Source organism: Pomacea canaliculata, linkage group LG2 (genome assembly GCF_003073045.1).
Source record: "Pomacea canaliculata isolate SZHN2017 linkage group LG2, ASM307304v1, whole genome shotgun sequence".
Classification (NCBI taxonomy): domain Eukaryota; kingdom Metazoa; phylum Mollusca; class Gastropoda; order Architaenioglossa; family Ampullariidae; genus Pomacea; species Pomacea canaliculata.
Window position 1 is genome coordinate 21541109 of NC_037591.1, and position 19242 is coordinate 21560350.

Here is a 19242-nt window from a genome sequence, read left to right on the forward strand (position 1 = left end):
CAAATATCTCAGAACTTACTAAATCATGTACCACATTTTGTTGAATAGCTGCTTTCCTCAGCCAAAAGCTACATATGCTGCTGTCAACTACTGATTGGTGATGTTCTTATCTGGTTACCAGCTATGGATTACAGAAAGTGAAGTCTAACTGTAAGCTGCCACAATTCAGAAGAACCAAGTTATGAAAACAAATTGCTGAGAAATATTATTTCAAACAAAGGAACAAAATTACAAACAAGTACAAACTAAAATTCCATAATTGGGACTAAAAAAACTGAAACTGTTTTATTCTTTTATGTTCTGTCATGACAGTAATAATGACCAGGAATGCTATAAACCCTACAAGAACATTTGTCTCCTGCTTTTGCTTGACACATGTTAACAGAAATTTGAAAATATTGTGAAGAAAAATGTGTTTGGCTTTTATAAAACCAGTTAAATGAGGAATGTGACAGTAAAGAGTTTTATGTTGCTAGCGGAAAAACAAATGAATAAATTCTGATAGACTGCGCATATCTCTTCCCCTCCCAACAATGATGATGACAGTGATGTTTATGTACACTCTCTTTTTTTATCAACTGGCTATGGAAAAGAATATGCTAAACAGCATCTTTCTTCTTGCTGCATTAACATGGCAGAACATAGCTATATTTCTCAAAAACTAAAACAATTCTGTAACATGTGCTGCTGACCCTGAAATGATGACAGAATAAGGCTTTTATAGCTGATGCTATTCATGATTCATGATATTTAAGCAACACACATTTTACTGCTGTTGCTCTCTTGAGTGAAAAGAGACAAAGCCACATTTGAAAAATTATGCAAAATTATTATTCAGATTTATGATAAGATCTTTGGCAATCCATTTCTAATAATCTGAAGTATCAAGCTAGAGTTAAGAGAAAAAAGAAAAAAAAAGATTACTAGACACAAAAAGACCCCCAGAGAAATATGGAACAAGTATGTTGAGTTTTTCTAAATAAACTTTTATCATAAATAACCCTTTAAAGAGTAAGCAAACCTTACTTCAGTTCTTCAAAATGATTTCTACCGTCTGGAAGACAACCAGGTGTTCTAAGCACAGCAAGACAAAAAGATCTTGACTTCAAGTCCTAAGGCAATGTTTCTGAGTAGATAAATATTCATAAAACATGCAACACATCTTGCTAGTAAACAGTATTACTATCACTATTATTACAAAACACAATGGCACTAAAACTCTTTTTGTGTTTACAAGACAGGTTTAAAATCAAATCCTCCCAAATTTTTCATTTTCATAAGAAAACGATCATTAGATACTCCACAACTGCTTTCACATTATTTACAATCCCATATGTTTGTATATGTACAAATACCTCTACTCATTAATAAGCTTGTTATCCTCTTCAATATAAAATAAGGAACTTACCTGCCACTTCCACATGGACCCGTCGTGCCACCACACGACCATTCTTGTTTCCTGCGACGCATTCGTACAATCCTTCATCACTTAAACGATTAGCTCGTCGCTTCCGATGTACAACTCGACGTAAGTACAATGACCCATTTGCAAACACTTCTATCCTCCTGTCCTGCTTGCCTTCTAAGGTCAAACCATTTTTTCGCCATATGAACTCAAGTGGCCCAAAGTCTTTGGGTTTCACCACTTGCACAGAGCAATTCAAAAGCAGCGGGGATCTCTTTTCCACAATCACATGGCGCTGGGCCGGCACAATGATGAGCTGCGGCTGTGGTACTTCAGACTCATCCCCTGCACATTACGTGGAACATAACCACTTAATGAAGGCCCTGGTGCATAAAACTAATTCTTTGATTCATAGTTTCTAAACCCTGAGGCTTCCCAGCAACAGTGAAGTGTGTGTTATTTGTGAATGCACCACTGTTTCCACATGCATTTGGCTGATGTCTTTTATGTCATTAGTCTGTAACTTTTCTCTACTTAATCAGCTTCTCCCTCTGTCAGTAAATTTTTTTAACAACTCTATCACTAGGGAAAGGGCTAAGTTCTCAACACTGGAACTGTATATGAAAAAGAGACTGCCACTCCAAACCATGTTACATCAATTTGGTAATGCAAGTACTTTCATAAATTATAGTGCTTCATTGATTGAATCCTTCAACTAGCCATTTACGCATTCCCAAGCAAAATTCCACATTTTTGGGGCCCTTTCTTACTGTCCCCTCTTTAATCCCTAAATGTCCCCCACCCCCCAAATCTCTCCTTTACATAAATACTATAACCTCCTCGACACTTTCATTGTTATGTTTGAATCTGAGAATATATGATCACCCGCCCCCAACCCCCCAAAAAAAAGATGAGAGAAAGAGGAGTGAGGGGTGGAGTTACAATGAGTGTTTGACCCTGGTTTCAAGATGACATTTTAAAAAAAAAAGACTGAAAGAATTCTTCAATGCCTAGGTTTTGATGTTGCTGTAAAGGTTTTTATTTCTAAATAACATACTAATTTTCTTCACAGCCAACAAAAGAAGCTCTGTTATCATACTACTGCCTAGACTTTGATTATCAACATTCTAGCTAAAATACTGCAGTCTAATAATAATCATGTACAGTGCCGTTTCAGCCTACAGAAACTATTTTAGACACGTCTGTCTACTAAGGGAAATAAATTCAACACACAAAAGACTCACACAGACAAAATACAAAATAATAGGTGTGCTATCAAATATTACACAATACAATGGGGACAATGCACCACCTATCCTCTTATGAACTCATGGATAATCTGCGGCTCAATACCTGCAAAGAAATATGAAAGGGGCACTCTGCCACCGTTCCTCTGCGCAAAAACAAAATTCAATCAACTGCAGTGGAAGCGCTGCTGCGGTGATAGCAATGATGGTGTCTTTCCCCCTTTAATTGCATCAGCGGGTTAATTTACCAAACAGGCAGAAAGTTTGCAGGCGATCCGCAAAGTTTGCGCCACAAGCCACCCCTTTCTCTCTGCTGGTGTTGCCGGGGTCTGCGCTGTGTATTGCTGAAATGGGCTGCTCTCAATCGGATGTGTGGATGTGGCCAAGCCTGAACCTCTCACCCTGCTCCCCACAACCCTATCTTCGCACCTCTTATCACACTTTGCTCCAGTTTCAACCTTGAAGCCTCCACCCCCACCAACATTCATCTCCCAGATAACACCGATAGCTGTTAACCTTTAGCTTCCCGTCCTATGAGTAGAGTTAAAATAGAAAAAAAAGCTCTTCTGTCAAAGGAATCAGAAATGAGACAACACCTGAACAAAAAATAAACCAGTGAACTGGTTTCACATTAAAAGAATAGGAGAGGGGAGGAAAAAAATATAAATCAACCCTAGCAATTCATTGGCAAAAAGAGGGAAAACATTTTGTCTTGCAGGACTGGCATATTAGACAAGTTTATGTATTCTTTATATGTGCCCTCACCACCACCATTTACAGGTTTACTCATAAAAAAAATGTGTCATCTCCTTTCATAAACCTAAAATATACATTAGTAGCTGTGTGTTTTATAAAGTGTACATTTCAAAATTATTTGTACTAGCTCTGGAAGTACAGTGATACCTCGGTTCTCGAACGCCTTGGTTTTCGACCAAATCGGTATTCGACCAGGAAATTCGAGAAAATTTTGTCTTGGAATCCGAACAAATATTTGGAACTCGAACATCCGAACGTCCGAGATGAGCCGAGTTGAGCCGAATGGCGTTCATTCAGCCAGAGATCTGTAGGGACCTACAGATCTCTGATTCATTGCTTGCGTCATCAGTGTGAGTGCAGAGAGAGAGAGTGACGTTTTTGTGGAGAGAGTCATGAAATGTGTGCAAATTGGCAGAAATCGCAAATTTTGTTGAACAACATCACCTGATAAAGCAAATAGAGCAGTTAACATTTTTAATGACAATGTTATGTCCACTTTCCGCAAAATTTTGCAAAGGAGAAAAAAACAGCAAACAATTGACAAATTCTTCCGTAAAGAAATCAGACAAGCAACTGCAGAGCAAGATTCTGATTCTCCTCAGCAAAGATACATACAGTTGAGACTCATGTTTTTCTACATATTATATACAAATTAGGCCAGTAAAGGCATTTTCTGGGCTTGGAACGAATTAATCCAGTTTCATTATTTCCTATGGGTTTCATTGCTTCGGTTCTCGAACAATTTGGTTCTCGACCGTCCTCGCCGGAACGAATTATGTTCGAGAACCGAGGTATCACTGTACTTCATGGTGTGGTAGCATTACAAAGAAAATGGAGAACTAAAACCTTACTTTATGAGGTAAAACCACCAAAACCAACGCTGTTACATCTTACAAGAAGCTGCATTAACATGGAGGAGAATATACATATTTCTCAAAAACTAGAACATTTATGTTAATGAGAACTGTTATTTTTTTAATGTTTGATCATAATATAGGCTGTTGGGACCTTCCTTTCTTAACGGTTTAACAACCATGTGTGTCCATTGACACAAATGGTGACTATAAAACCTGTAAATCTACTAAAGTTCTTAAAGTAACGATCCAAAAAATTCACACTATTACTAATTTTGCCTATGGAGTTTAAAAATGAAAATAAAACCACAAAATCTGGTTCTGGTATGTGCATGATACAGCTGTTTATACCCAGAATGAGGGGAACGTCAAATGATGCAGGAAGAAATTATAGCTCAATATACAACTTCCCTATGTCCCGTTGCTGAGGACAGCTGGACAGCTGCTGGAGCATAGGCTGACATTGTTGCAGACATGGGTTCTGAAGATGAACTCTGAAGAAACTTACTCTGTTAGATACTGTGATCTGATAGAAAACACGTTTTCGCAGGCCAAATCAAGAAGGTTGAATTGACTTGTCTCTTACATCCAGCCTTTGCAGATATATGTTTGCACATTGTTTCAGGAATGTCAACCTGATGCTTATTCGTGTTATAATAAAGAATCAATTCATATTTCTTCATGTTTTCTGTTTGGCAAACAGCGCCTTTATGCAGCAATACAGTTTTAGATCATGTGGCTTGACATTTTACAAATCACACTAAGCAGCTGGTATTAAAAAAAAAATTATTCACATAATGTAATCTCTAGATATTAGGGAATTCTTGTTTCGCCATATAAACTTACAACAACTGAAATGCATTTCTTCATAAGTTTCATCGTGACGTCCTGAGCAGCAGCAGCAGCCAGGGGGAAAAAGTCAATGGTCGTGAAATTGCAGTCATATCATATGTATGGTTTCATGAATATCATCACTGTTCAGTTCTCAGTCAACTCTTTGCTTGTCTTTTCCAAGATATGACTGGCACTACATCAGCTTTGCAACTGTCCCGACTGAGAGGCCAAAGTTTGACAAAGGCAGTGCCTACACAGGGATGCTGTTATGTAAACAAACACAGCTGACAAGCAGAACTGTAAAATTACTTTATCTGTAGTAGATTAACTATATAATGTTCATGCCAGCAAACGTTGCAGTGTCCAAGACATTAAATATCACTGGACGCTTTCTGCATTCCTCTGTTTAAGGTATATTTAAATATCAGAGTCCTAGTGTTAAAGTTCTTTGCACTATTTCGTGATCTAAATTCCTATGTATCTCTGTATATGCACAGCAGTAGAGTTGACCTGGTATTATAATCATCATTCTCTGCCTTCTTCGATATGATTTAGGAACATATGCAAACAAAGGTACAAATAAAAAATACTTAAATCAACTTCCTGTAACAGAATCTAGCTATATCCTTTATGAAAGTGATTATCTGTCCTTCACTGTTAACCTGTTTTTATGAAATAACTGAAATAGGAGTACATTGTCAGGCTGTCAAAATAAATCAAGAAAATCCACTTTCATAGGTAACCCTAACTCCTCCTAAAAATGCCTACTTATCTCTCTGCTACATCTTGTCAACAGTGTCAGTTTCTGAAATAATTAAGAAAGATAAAAATAAAAGACAGTGAAACAAGTTTGTTCCTACAGCCGACACTTTTTATTTGTGAAGCTACTTAAAAAAAAAAATACATGGCCAAATAAATGTTTCTCTCAAGGTCAATGACTGCAAAAATATCCAAGTGTCAGATGATAAGATTCACTATTAGCTCTCTGACCTGTAGTGTAAAGCATTGATTTTTAATCCTGATCAGGCAGTTTTGTAGGGTTGAAGGCTTTATACAACTGAAAGCAATCTCTCAGCATGCTACATACAGTCTTTACCTCCTCTGTTCTTGAATATGAATGAAAGCTCTTTCCAGTATGTGCCTCCCTCCCTTCACATCTGTCACTCACATCTTTTCTCTCTGAATATTAGAACTTCTTTTCCTCAGTCTCAGATTTGATCAGTCATCTTTTTCTCAAAATTCTTTTAATTCCAATTCTTACAAATTTTAAAATTAAAAATCACAGTTACTGCTAAAAGTTATTTTTCTTATCTTACTATCATCAAAAGTGACCAAACAAATTAGTACCCAAAAAAAATTCACAAAATCATCTTTTTGTTTACCAAAAAACAAATTGTACAAAATAGAATTTCTAGTATTTAGTTGGGGTTTTTTTTTGCACTTTTTAAATTTTCACGTTTGTTTTAAAATACTGCAATGACAAGTATGCTGGAATATTACAGTCAAATACAGTAATAGTACTGACCATTTATTTAATTGTTGCTTTAACTCATTGTACATTTGATTTACTGTAATTTCCTATTTTCTGTTTCTTTGTATTGCACTTTTTTAAATTAATACGAAAGATCTTCACTGTGGGTTTTTTTCCCCATTCCAACTATTACTTATTTCACTGATCTGGCTTTTTATCACTTTTACAGGAACTAATGATCCATTGTAATTTTATTTTTAGGCTTCATTCAATCTGTCCTGTAGACTTTGTTCTTTAAATGTGCTTTATTACCCTGCTCAGCTGTTTTCTCTCTTATATATATATGGCTTATACTGTGTTCAGCATATGATAACACTTACATAAGTGTAATATTAAAGTACATAAGTAGACTCATCAAGTTCCAGTAAACGAATTTTGTTTTGAATGGTAATGCACTGCCTGATGAAAGTGTATAGATTATCATCTAAAGCACCAAATATATAAACTACTTTGTCTGTTTCCATGAAATGTTTATTAATTTACTGCAATCATGTCATCAACTGCTAATTTAAAAAAAAAACTGGTGCCTTGCTATTAACTTTTTTCAGGCATAGAATTAAAAAAAATGCTGGAGGTACTAAGAAAACTGATTAAATCACAGTTTTAATGGCAATCTTCTTGACTGTTTGAAATGTAATTAGACTGAACCATGCACAGAACTAAATCTGCCATGTTTAAAATAAATATAAGTACCATATTTAATACTTTTCAAAAGATTTTAAAAGTGATTAAAATGTTAGAAACAAAAAATGTCACCATATATTTTCTGAATGTTGCCTTATTCATATTAGATAATCACAATTACAGCAATAATGGATTAATTTAAAATATCCACAAAAAAAGTGTTATTGATGTGTACTTTTAACTACATAATATTCTATTAGACCTCAGACAATGCGTTTTTAAAAACAATATGTTTGGGACTAACATTTTCACAATTATTTAAGATTTTCAAAACCATTTAATCTCATGTTTGAAAGCTTTTGTTAACACAGACTGCACAGATTTAAAATAAATTGAACATTTTTATTTTGCAAGATACTAAATAACTGAAATATAAACAAGCCCAGTACAATAAATAAGTATTCACATACACATGAGAAGTACTTAGATTTCTACTGTGAAACCTCTCCTTTCTTTTTTTCTCATGCATATCATATAATGAAAACAAAATTCGGGTTAATGTTTATCCTTAAAAGCCCTTATGCATTAGTATTTTAAAACAAAACAAAGCTAGCTTTGTACTGAAGATCAAGGCATTAAAGTCCATCTCAGAGCACTTTTTTGTATACTACAACGTTCTCCTTCCCCCTCACCCACCCCGCCCAGCCCAAAGCACGGGGGTTCTTAACCCTCGCTACCTGACACTCCTAACCGTACTGTCACGAAATTTGAGTAAACAGATAACAAAATACATGACTTTCGTCCACTATGCAATTTACCTCCACAAATCAGTTATAAAAGCGTATCAAGAGTGGAAACGGTTACCGCCCTATATCACCTCTAGCATCCTGCTGACCTAGAATTGGTACCGGCCATCGCTCATCAACTTGCTCGCAGAAAAAATGTAAATAAATAGTGAAAACAACCACAAAAAAGCCAGATGGTTCGGAGTTTCGAACACCAAGCTGGCAAGCAGCAAACACTAAAGGAGACCAGACAGAGATTCTGCACATTCAAAATTTTAAAGGGAACTTGTTAAACAATGTACGAAGCAAGAAGATTTAAGAAGCAGCGAGCACTGGGCAGTGCCCTGGTGGAAGCCCTCTTTCTGGGGGCACCCGCCATGTTGTTTTGCTTGCTTGAGGTCACGGTTCTGCCGTCAAGCACTTGAGGTAGCTACCTCTTCAAAATGGTTAAACACATAAATATCAAATGGGACTTACCTTGAACTATTAAGCTAGCAAATGCTATCGCAAACAAAATGCTGAGGTATATAGGCACAGCCGCCATATATAACGCCACATGAGGACGATGTTTCACATTAAAACAGTACACAACATTCCGGCCAGTGCTGCGCTCAGAGCATGAATACAACTGAACCGTGCCACAACCCAGGATCATGATAGCCTTGCGCAGCGGTTGGAGTTTCCTCGCACCACACGCAGCTCGGGAGCAGGATGGCAGTTTGGTGCACAACAAACTACGACTAATACCTTAATTTCTACAACATCTCAGTTACTCTTTGACTTAAGTAACTTAAAATTAAGGAATTGGAAAAAAAACAGCAGTGTGGAGGAGATCCCCCCCCCCCACTCCTCCACAACACTCCCAAGCTGCGGAGTGGTAGGGCCAAGGGTTAACTCGCCAGAGCTTCAGAGGTCACATCTACTGTGCGCTGTAACATATATTTTCGCAAAAATCTCGTCCTGTGTTGCCATCATCAGGGTGCGATGGATTACGATCTTCAAAATCTGTCAAAGACTCGCTTTCCGAAATTTTCGGAAATTCGTTACGTTTATAGTAAAGAATCGTCTGCTCTTAAGTTCTTTTACACAAGCAGTTGTTTTGTTTGGGGTGTTTTTTTTTTCTTTTTCTTTCTCACTTTCACACCTCTTGGTGTGATTCATGCAATTAGTTACATAGTTGGAACAAATGCAAGCACATTATCATAAATAACTAACGATGCTTTGCGTTTTTATTATTTTGTTCTTTCGCAGGTGGGGCGAGAATTCCGTTGTCCGAATCTTACCGCCCAACGCCCACGCTGAATTCCTGACCCATACGTGTTGGGTGTGGATACTGTGGTCAGCATCCTTGGATTTTACTAGAGTGATAGAAATACGGCTTGATCACACGATCACAGTCTTCGTGATGTCAAACTCGAGTCTATAAAACCACTGGCGATAGTATATCGTCACTCGATCCTGCCTGAATATTTGAAGGTATGGCTACGGTTTATAATGGTCGTAGAAATAGCTGGCTTAGATGATGCAGCTTTGTGGCGCACACAGCAGGCGAGCAAGAGATAAAGTGTCTGACCAAAGAACAGTTTCCCTTTTCGTTTCTACGCACCTTTGAATTGAGTGTGTGTGTATATATAAACTATTGGCCTACATACGCAGTTTAGTCATGCAGCATGCAGCCTCCACAATTGATGGACATACGTACCGTTAAGGTCTAATATACACCTGTTCTATGCCATTTAAAGACCTGCTTTGCTTGGTTGGTTTGTTAATGAAAGGAAATGTTCAGACACGATTTTTTTTGCAAATAATCTATCTCCCAGTAGGAATGTGTATATTGCAGAGAACAATAGAACGTGTTTCGTATGTAAATGGTGGAGTGCTATACTTTAACATTATAACTCAAGAAAGAAATGAAGATGGTGTCTGCATAACATATTTTGAAAGGGCCATCCCGTCATCAGAACCATTTCTTGAATACATGTGATGAACGCACAGATTAAATTTGTTTACGTTTTCTGTAGGTATGCGTAAAACCCTATTTGCCGACGGTCATTAAAAACCAAAGGTTCTGAGTACCAGGATGGCGAAATCACTCCAGAAGTCGGTTGTTCAAGTCGGCGTTCACTACCAAGATAGCGTTTCCTTGGTCTAGGTAAGCAAGGACTATACAAAGTGAAACCCCTCTGCTTATAATTGCAGGCAGCCATGATCTCCGGTTCATGACCTACATGACCTGCGGCACCTGGTGTGTAGAATGCGGCGAGGAAAACAAGTAAAAAGGACTGAGGAGATATCAAACATCCTCGAAACACTGAATGGGAAAATTAGACAGGACCGGTAAGTTCGACAATCTGCATTAGTAAACTAAGCATGCCTGACTTGGTATCCGAGAGCTAATGTGCCCCGCCAACACAGATTAGCTGCCCTCCAGACCTTGGCTAGACACTAGCTGGGCTCTAAGCAGTTACAGATAGCATCTTCGGTAACGCCCTTCGAATTGTTCGAGTCTTGTCCTAACGACTTTTTTACGAGTCGTACAGCAAAACGTTAGATGCTACAATAAAATGTTTGCATTATAAAGGATTACGGTCCAAAAATGTAACCGCTATAAATACAACATACCTGGACGTTATGGTAAATTTGCAAAAATACCGATAGTAAAACTCACAGTAGAATAGTAGGAGGAAGGGCACCATTAGATGTATTTATCTGAGAAAAACAGATTTTTAAAAAGCTATTACCTAATAAGATAGTAAGTAATTTCTTTAAATAAAAACTCTTAAAATATCTTGCGCCTAACATTGTGATTATTCATGTACGTCTTCCTTGCTCTGTAAATATCCTTATCTTTTTATGTATTTATTAAACTAATCAATAATCATAAATTGTAACTTAAACGGAGAAACAAAATTTAAATATTTTATACTGTTTCAAAATTCGTGGCATAACCCGACACAGACGACATAAAACCGATTTTTAAAAATTAATATAATATAGGTAAGTCTATTATTAGACCACAAGCCTTTATGAAGTTTTTGAATGGCGATCACGAGACAAAAATAAGTACGAGAATAAATATAAAGCAAACAGGAAGCAGCAACGCAACCTGGCAAACGTCTTTTTTTAACACTAGTTTGACGTCAGCACGGCTTTAACAGTCACAAATCTCCAACAGACATCTATCTACTTTCCTTCTTTGGCATCTGAAACCTTTTTTTACAAACACGATATGTTTAATAGTTATCAGTTTCTGGGTTGTTTTTTTAAAATTATTTTTAAGCAAAATCAACAATGGATCAACAGCGCTATCTTAAAGCATTTGATTTTCATTTGAAATCAGTTAAAATAGTAAAAAAAAAAATAACCACAAGAAAGCCAAATAGTTCTAAGTTCGAACATCAAACTGCCAAACATTAAAACAGCGAACCAAAAAAATTTACAAAGTTTTAATATAATGTTAATATAATGCGAAATTAATTGTTTAAGTTTGAAATGTGGTCCCTTCTGTGGCCATAGATTTAACCAGGTAAAACGATAACCTTTTCATGAAAAGAAAAGAAGATATTAGTTTAACTTTATTTGAATTGTTGCTTCAGTAAATGACGGGAAAATGTCTCAAGATAAATAAATAAGTTCCGTGCAAATTTTCGGGCTGAGCTGTGGCCAGCCAGGCTGGGACTGGCAAAGTAAAGAGACAAAGTTTTGGTATATTTAATCATTAGCTTGCTAACCTGAAGCTATACCTGAATGAATATAATTTTTGGTTGACTGGGGATTCTTTTATTTCTAATGATGATATTGTGGACAGAATTAACATCCCCTTTCATATTTACATAAATACGGCGAAAAAGCACTTTTATTCCTGAGGGTATGAAGAAGATTTGGGAGGCAAGTTAGCTCCGGTTGTAGTACATCTGCAGGCTCTCTCGCTTTCCTTTTGGTACTCAGAGCTTTTGGTTTTGTTGTCCAGAACGACGCCTGCAACCAGCTCCGGTTTTAGATTTATAGCCTGCAGGTGTACAGGTGCCAGTAACCTCTACTGTCCCAAGGCGACATCAAGGGGCGTAGCGATGCACTGGAGATACTTTGGTGCCAACAGTTCATAGTTTCAGCTGCAGGTAGCACCATTAACTAGTGACTATGGGTCAATAGCAAGTCGTTGACCTGTCTAGCATTTACTGACCTCGGCGCGCGCCCGCGTGTGTTTGTGTGTGGCGGAAGAGTGTACCTGTTCGCAATAAGAGGATTTCGTATCACTTACAGCCCACAGCTGCCTCCGAGACATCTTTATCCCCAGTTCTTACCTATGACCTCTAAGGTAATTTTTTTTAAATGGCAAGATAGAGGACAAAGGGCGCTTCTGTGCATGAACACACACACACAAACACACACAAACACACACACAGACACTGTTGTATATACTCTTTCTCTTTACAATCTTTAAAACAAACCTACACACTGAAAGCATTAAGGAACAAAGGCTCGAGGGAAGCAAATGTCGCATATGTATTGTTCACGACAGTCAACAGATGTTGGCAAACGATTTTGACCGCATGATTTGTTTCAAACGTTTAACATTTTATCACTTTTGCTTTAGCTTTTGTCTACTGTTCCAACAGCTTATCCTTAATACCAGGAGTCAGTTTTCCAACTGTTTTATCCGCGAAATCTGGATTCGTAACAGTCAACCCGCGATAGCAGGAATCAATTTTCTCGCAGTCTACACATTCTTCCTTCAGCACTTGTCCACTTGTCTACACCGCACATGAATAAAATATCAAGAGAAAGGCAGAGTACGACTGGAGAAACTTTATCGAAGCAGTTATTACAATTGAAAAGACACTCCGCCGCGTTTGGCTTTCAGCTGCCGGTCCGGCGAGAAATTAGCTAGAATGTTCGTTTAGTAATTTTAGGTTTTATCGTGAAGTTCTGATCATCATCAATCCTAGAGAGAGAGAGAGATCGAGTCCATTCGCAAAAATGTCAGTTTTTTAAAATTATTTTGGATGCACTTCTTTTCACCTTCACCCGACTCGCCAGCGCGCGATGGTGCCCACTGGCATGCGCGCGCAGCTCTCCCCATTCTTCCAGAAAAGTAAATCGATCTTTTCTCCTTGCTATCGCCCCCACCCGACCATTCTCCCCCCACCCCTCTCCCACACAGAACACAACCTCCTTCACCATCTTCCTCGTCTTTCGGCGGAAGAGGTGACATTCGATTCCAGTGTAAAAAGCGCTTCGATTGGCCGCACACGCCGAATGTTTCTGAGACTGCGCCTATGCCGGTACCAAAGCCATGCTGGCAAATAAATGCTCAGTTCGTGAACAAATCTTTTTTCATGACTGGTTGAATTGTACTGTTTTATTTGTTTGTGCATGCTTGACTGATTACAGATAATGGTTATTATTTTGGTGTAGGTCAGGCTCGGGTCAAATTGTAATATTAGAAGGGTATGATTAGCCTACTTTTACAATAGTGACCTGACTAAATTATTTCTACACAAGTAGGCATCAAAGTTTATTTATATATTTGGGGACATGGTAACGGCTATAAATACTGTTGAGAATGTTTCCCACCATAACTTTTATGTACTAGCATTTTAGCATTGTCTGATTGTGAGTTTGTATTTTAGCTTTGTTTTATTATGAAATAATGTTTTTACAATGACATAATAAACATAAAAGCACTAATCTTGTGGACCATAAGGCGGATACAGCAATCAATATGGGAGAATAACGGCACACCGTCCCACAACACCACAAAAGACAACAGGGAAGGCCAAAGCGTTCAGTGAATGTGACTTTTTGTTTTTGTGAAGCTCTCTTGTCTGCCTGAGCTTTTACTTTAGAGATTAAAACTCACTGAATATCAAGCTGGTTTTATGTTTCCTGATAGAATCTCCCACTCTACTGCTTTTAATGCGATTACATGGTTCAGATGCAGATCACTAATATATAATTACATAAGATACTCTCCTATCCTATAGATGCCCTTTTCCGAATAAAGTTCCGAATGAATTAACTCAGGATGTTCCTAATCGCAAGTCTTTATTTGTATCCTGCCTTTCATTCTTTCTTCATTCTGTTTTCTTTTTCTTTTTTTGTCCCTTTGCCTGCCAGTGTGCCTTTTCCTTAACACATCCTTCCAGAATAGACCCGCCTGTTCCACTTTTCTCTTGCTATTTGCTGTCAAAACCAGAAACAAATTATTGCTTGACTCCAGAACAGTTGTCAAATGAAGGTCAATTGTCGCTAGGCCCATGGAAAAAAATTGCCCCGTAAGCTGGTTGTGACCTGATTTTTACTTCGATCTTTGCGGAGCCCGGCGATGTAAAGGGCAAGAGGTACACGCCTGCTGACGTCACAAACCCTTCTTGTGTCGTTGTTGAAGTACTCTCGTCTTCATGGTTGTCGACTGCTGACCTGAACATCGATGTTCTAAATCAGTCCTCTGGTGAATGAAACACCTGTGTGTGTGTGATGATGACGCACGCTAACAGAAACTATATAGAGCCAGACGACAACAGGATATATAGGCACACACCTGCATGCAGTATGTGTGTCTTGGCCTCACACTTACTTACCTATCTATAACCGTGGTGAATAGTACAAAATATATCGAAACGTGCAATCTGCCAATCTAAGGTTAATTTAAGACAAGATACTGTGTCTGCCGTAATTATTATTATATATATACAAATAAAGAGTAAACATCTACTACCTTTATAATCTATTTATATATAGAGAGAGAGAGACAAAATAAATACATAGAGATAAAGAAAATATATTTTGTTTTGGCTGATGTCTAATTGCTATCGGAGCTTTAGATTAGACAGACGTAAGATAGCTTCCTGTTGCCTTGCTGACTCCGCATGATGTTCTATTAGTAAACGTCGCGTTGTCTGAAATTTACATCAGCGACCTTTTCATATTTTTTTAAAGGGTACCAAAGATCAGGAGACTTTACAAACCGACAAATGCAAAAATCTTGTCAGCCATGAACACTTGACGAGCATCGTACGTGTGCAAAAATAGCATTTTAGTGTCCGTGTTCTGAAAACACACACACACGCGCGCGCGCGCAGAAATTAATTTGTAGGGAAGAAGACACAGGAGGCTGGTTTGGAGGTGGACCAGGACGGATCGAGTGAGTGTTGGAAACAGAGGGATGCAGTGCACACCTTTTAAAAGCCTGCTGGTCAGTCTTAAACGCAGGTGCTCTACTCGCGAGGCTGCATTAACCTTTCAGGAGGAGCAGGTGAAAAAACGTTGGTGGGGGCAGCAGCGGGAGGGGTTTAAATTTGTTGCGACGTTGTACAACTACTACTGCCATCAGTTTGTGCTGTCGCGACCAGATTCGATCTCCCACACAACCCACATTAAAGAAGATGTATCAACGAAATTGCTAAAGTTCGTTTCCTAACCGGGCCAAATGCCAAAGTGACAAACCTTCGATGTCTTTCAAAGTCCTATATTGCATTGGCAAATGTATTGACAACAATCTTGGGCTTGCTGATCGGAGTTCCCATTTCCCGAGCGTTCGTTGGAAACCCAACTGTTTTGCTGTGACCTTCACACACAACTTTGATAAACTTGATCAAATGTTCGAGATATTTGTTCTGTTTCTCCGAGTCAGCACTAACTTCAGCCATGTGGCGGTCGTTTTGTCAATGTGTCACTTACCCTTGTATATAAACCTGAATACCTCTGTATGTCTGAAGTTTTTTGTTTTTTTTAAAAAGTAGAATGTGCACGCAGTAAAATGAATGTCGTGTTCGACCCAGGTAAAAAAGTAGAAAAATTACGGTGCTTGTTCGTGGAAGAATGGAGGAAAGAGTTCCGTGTATGCCCGTGGTGAAAAAGTTTAAGGTGTTTGGTGGCTGCGCTGTTTGTTGTTACACACTAAACACTCAAAGCTGATTTAAACAGGAATTGTAAGCCTTTGTCCCCTGGCCCCATCTGTCCTCCTCGAGTTGCGTATCATCATTGTTTTTGTACACATTCTCCATCCAACCCCCCGTGGGAGAGTTTCCAGAACAATAGCTAGGAGTGGTGTGGCATGACATTGATATGAATAAACCCAGTGGATGTTTTATGCGTCACTGTCCTAATGAAGTCTCGAGTTCCCCCTCCGCTTTTCACCCCCAGGGTTCGTTTTTCCTCCGATCAACATGCAGTACTGGAGGAAAAAAGTTTGCTTTAAAAGGGTAAATATTTATACTTTAAAAATAGTTGTAGTATGCTTTAAAAGATCAGTATATTTGGATGTATGCTCAGGTAAGAGTATCGTATGCTTTCATGTCATTTGTATTAATAAGCATGATGTAGGCAAATCACGTGTCAGAGAATCATATCTTTTTATTTTATTTCTATAAATAAGCGTGACGACGTCAGATATGATAGTCAGGTGTGAACTAGCATATCGGCAAAGAAAGACCAACTCTGAAAAAAATTAAATAAATTTTTTTCATCTTCTAATACTCGAGGACAAAATGAGAGAGAGAAAGGGTAAGAGCCTAAGAAACTAACTAGTGCTGCATCAGAAGACAGGATTATCATACAGGGTCCCGGGAGGAGGGTGTGAGAGTAAAGGTATGCCAGGTATTCCAGAAATGAGGACTATTCCGCGGCCGGACAGGTTTCCACACTCCTGGCTAAACAAAACGAGCAGGTAAGGAGACGGGCCAAAGAGAAAAAAAGCACAGGAATCATGAATAGCGCTTCAGAATGTCCTCCCTTAGCAAGAATAAATCATTAAATACATTCTTCAATCTATGTGCTGCATTTTCGTCTGTTTGCCTGTCTGTTTGCTTGCCTCCTTTCCCGTCCATCAACCTTTTCATCCGTCTGTCAGTTAGCAATTGATCTTAAATGAATGAGATTCCTCGGGTGTTTAATGCGAGAAAGGAGCAATACAGAAAAATACAGAGCGGAAATTGCGAGTAAAAATGAGAATCGCAAGCGATGACAGCGGCTATGATGACTGATGATGTTGCAGTTACACTCAATGAACAAGAACTGGATGCTGCGATAGAAAAGATCACGAAATGACGAGGATCTCGCTGTTGACTAATGATGGTGCACTTAAACTCGGTGAACAAGGAATGAATTTTCCGATAGAGAAGGTCACGAAGACAGTGTCGCTGTTTACTTCTTGTTTGGGAAGCGGATAGCTGAATGATTAGAACACTGGTGTCCGACGCTAGCGACACAATGTGCTTCCGGTTCGATTCCCGCATAAAGCAGAGGAATTCCTTCCCTCAACTTTTGGAAAGAAAATACAACGCGGAAAAAGAAATGGGCTTTCTCTCTCACACACACACTCTCAAATAAAGATGGCCCCGAGAAAAGAAAGGTTTCTAATATCTGGACCGAATAACCTAAAGAACACGGCACCACCTTTATTTCTTTTTTTTTTTTTTTTTAAAAATGTGTTACATGATGCGATCTAGATCGAAGCACCGAAGACACTTTTTTTTTTTACCTGTATGGTCGTTATTTGTGGCGGTGCGTCAGGCTTCAAAGACCCTTTATTAAAGCTTCACCTGCTTCGTGCCACACTAAAAGTTCGATCGGTCAGTTGGACTATTAAATGTCCTATTTATTTTTATGGGCGTTTTCATGCTTGAAACTCCCTGTCTCAAGTAACGTTCGCATAAGTATAGATAATGGCGGACTAAATAACATCACACGGCAGCTGGTTGCACTTTGCTAATGAAGGTCACTGAATTATTTGGGACTATGCGATTTCCATTTATCACCACGAGTGACGTAAGGAAATGGTAAATAAGTTGCAGTACCAATGCAGATGGACCAGTCTTTTGATGACTACACGTGCGCTTTGTAGATACGTGGTCCACCACAGGTGAAGAAAGCGATGAAAGTTAGGCCTCAAAGGACATAGCATGGTCGTAGAGCTTTGATCATCCACGGTCGATTGGAGCTCGAGGGAATGTTGGCTATCCGCATCTTCATAGAGCTCCGAAGAAAATAATGAAGGCCGAGCTGGACTCGCAGCTACAGGTCAATAGGTCACCGTAATTGTAGTCACGTTAATGATAAAGAGAGCGCTGGGACGGAAGGCGTCTTTCCACCTCACGTTCGTCCTGCGGACCATACAACGTTCGATCGATTGTAATAGCGCACAATCGGTGAAACGATCTACCTTGAAAAAAAAAATCCTAAAAAAAAAGTGCTTGCACGAATGCCTAACAATATCAGCAAAGAAGAAAAAGAAGAAAAAAAAGAATGCAACTGTCATCGTGCAAATTTATTATTGTCATCGAATACTCCCGATTTAATAACAATAATTTTCTTAAAAGCACGCCCGTTCTTTCACGTAGTCAATGCAAAGACCGTTGATTCATTTCCTTTTTTTTTTTTTAACTCTTCTTGTTACGCACTCAGGTGACCGCGCGTAAGTAGTGCACCTTTGCCGTCCTCTGAAACCTGAGCACACACAAAAGGTGTATGTTCCTTTGGCACATTGATTAAAACTTCTTCCCTCCCTCCTACCTTCTATAACTGTATAGGCCGACCTACATTGCCGTTCACAGTACTCTCCATCACCCACTTCTGCTGGAGTCACGTGTCCATTCTCAACGACTGCCCTTTCCTTCTTTTTCTTACAGATCCTGTGGTTCTGATGTCGAACTTCGATCCCCTCGCTAAAAGTTCTCGTTTAGCGAAGTCTGGAAAAGTAGAAGTGATTTCCTTTATTTATTTTTTGTTGTTGTTGTTGCTCGTAAACACTTGCATAACGGGGCCGGGAGGAGGAAAGAAGAGCCCACTTTCAAGCCACACCTCGCATCAGCGGTACTGCACCACCGCGCATAACCTAACGGAGGGAGGGAAAAAGAAGGCGCGGGAGGTAGCTGTTGGTGAGACGCTTCGTGGCGCTGCTATGGAGGCTGAGAAAGGAATCCAAGCTTTGCTCTATTTCTAGCTCCCGCAAACTCAGCCGCGACCTCTTGGCCTAGTTAAATCCTTACACCGGAGGCCCTGCTAGGGATGTATGTTACGCGTTTAAAAAAACACACAACAACACACTACCGGAGTGCCCTGAATTGACCGAGTTTCGAGATACTCCTGTGAGTGTCGATCACAGCTGCAAGCACACTTGCAGTAAGCTTATCGTGCTGTTCATACTACCAACACCGTTCTTCTTCCACTTCTCGATGACATTCGGTCTTCTGTAGATTACTTC

General features: G+C 39.0%; 1 protein-coding gene and 1 long non-coding RNA gene across 3 annotated transcripts in view; one reads left to right on the forward strand and one right to left on the reverse strand.

Annotated features, from left to right (window-relative positions):
* LOC112556734 (protogenin-like) overlaps window positions 1-8648 on the reverse strand; it is a 64993-nt gene extending 56345 nt beyond the window's left edge. For both annotated transcript variants that reach the window (XM_025226015.1, XM_025226014.1), the window contains exons 1-2: window positions 8514-8648; window positions 1409-1750 (exon numbers count right to left, since the gene is read on the reverse strand). In XM_025226015.1, the coding sequence (XP_025081800.1) occupies window positions 1409-1750; window positions 8514-8580 (409 nt within the window). In that variant the 5' untranslated portion in view covers window positions 8581-8648. The remainder of the gene's footprint in view (window positions 1-1408; window positions 1751-8513) is intronic.
* Window positions 8649-8939: 291 nt separating this feature from the next.
* On the forward strand, window positions 8940-16163 carry LOC112556811. The gene is made up of 3 exons (XR_003097825.1): window positions 8940-9512; window positions 10236-10373; window positions 14979-16163. It is a non-coding gene; the product is annotated as an uncharacterized LOC112556811 (long non-coding RNA).
* The last annotated feature ends 3079 nt before the right edge of the window (window positions 16164-19242 follow it).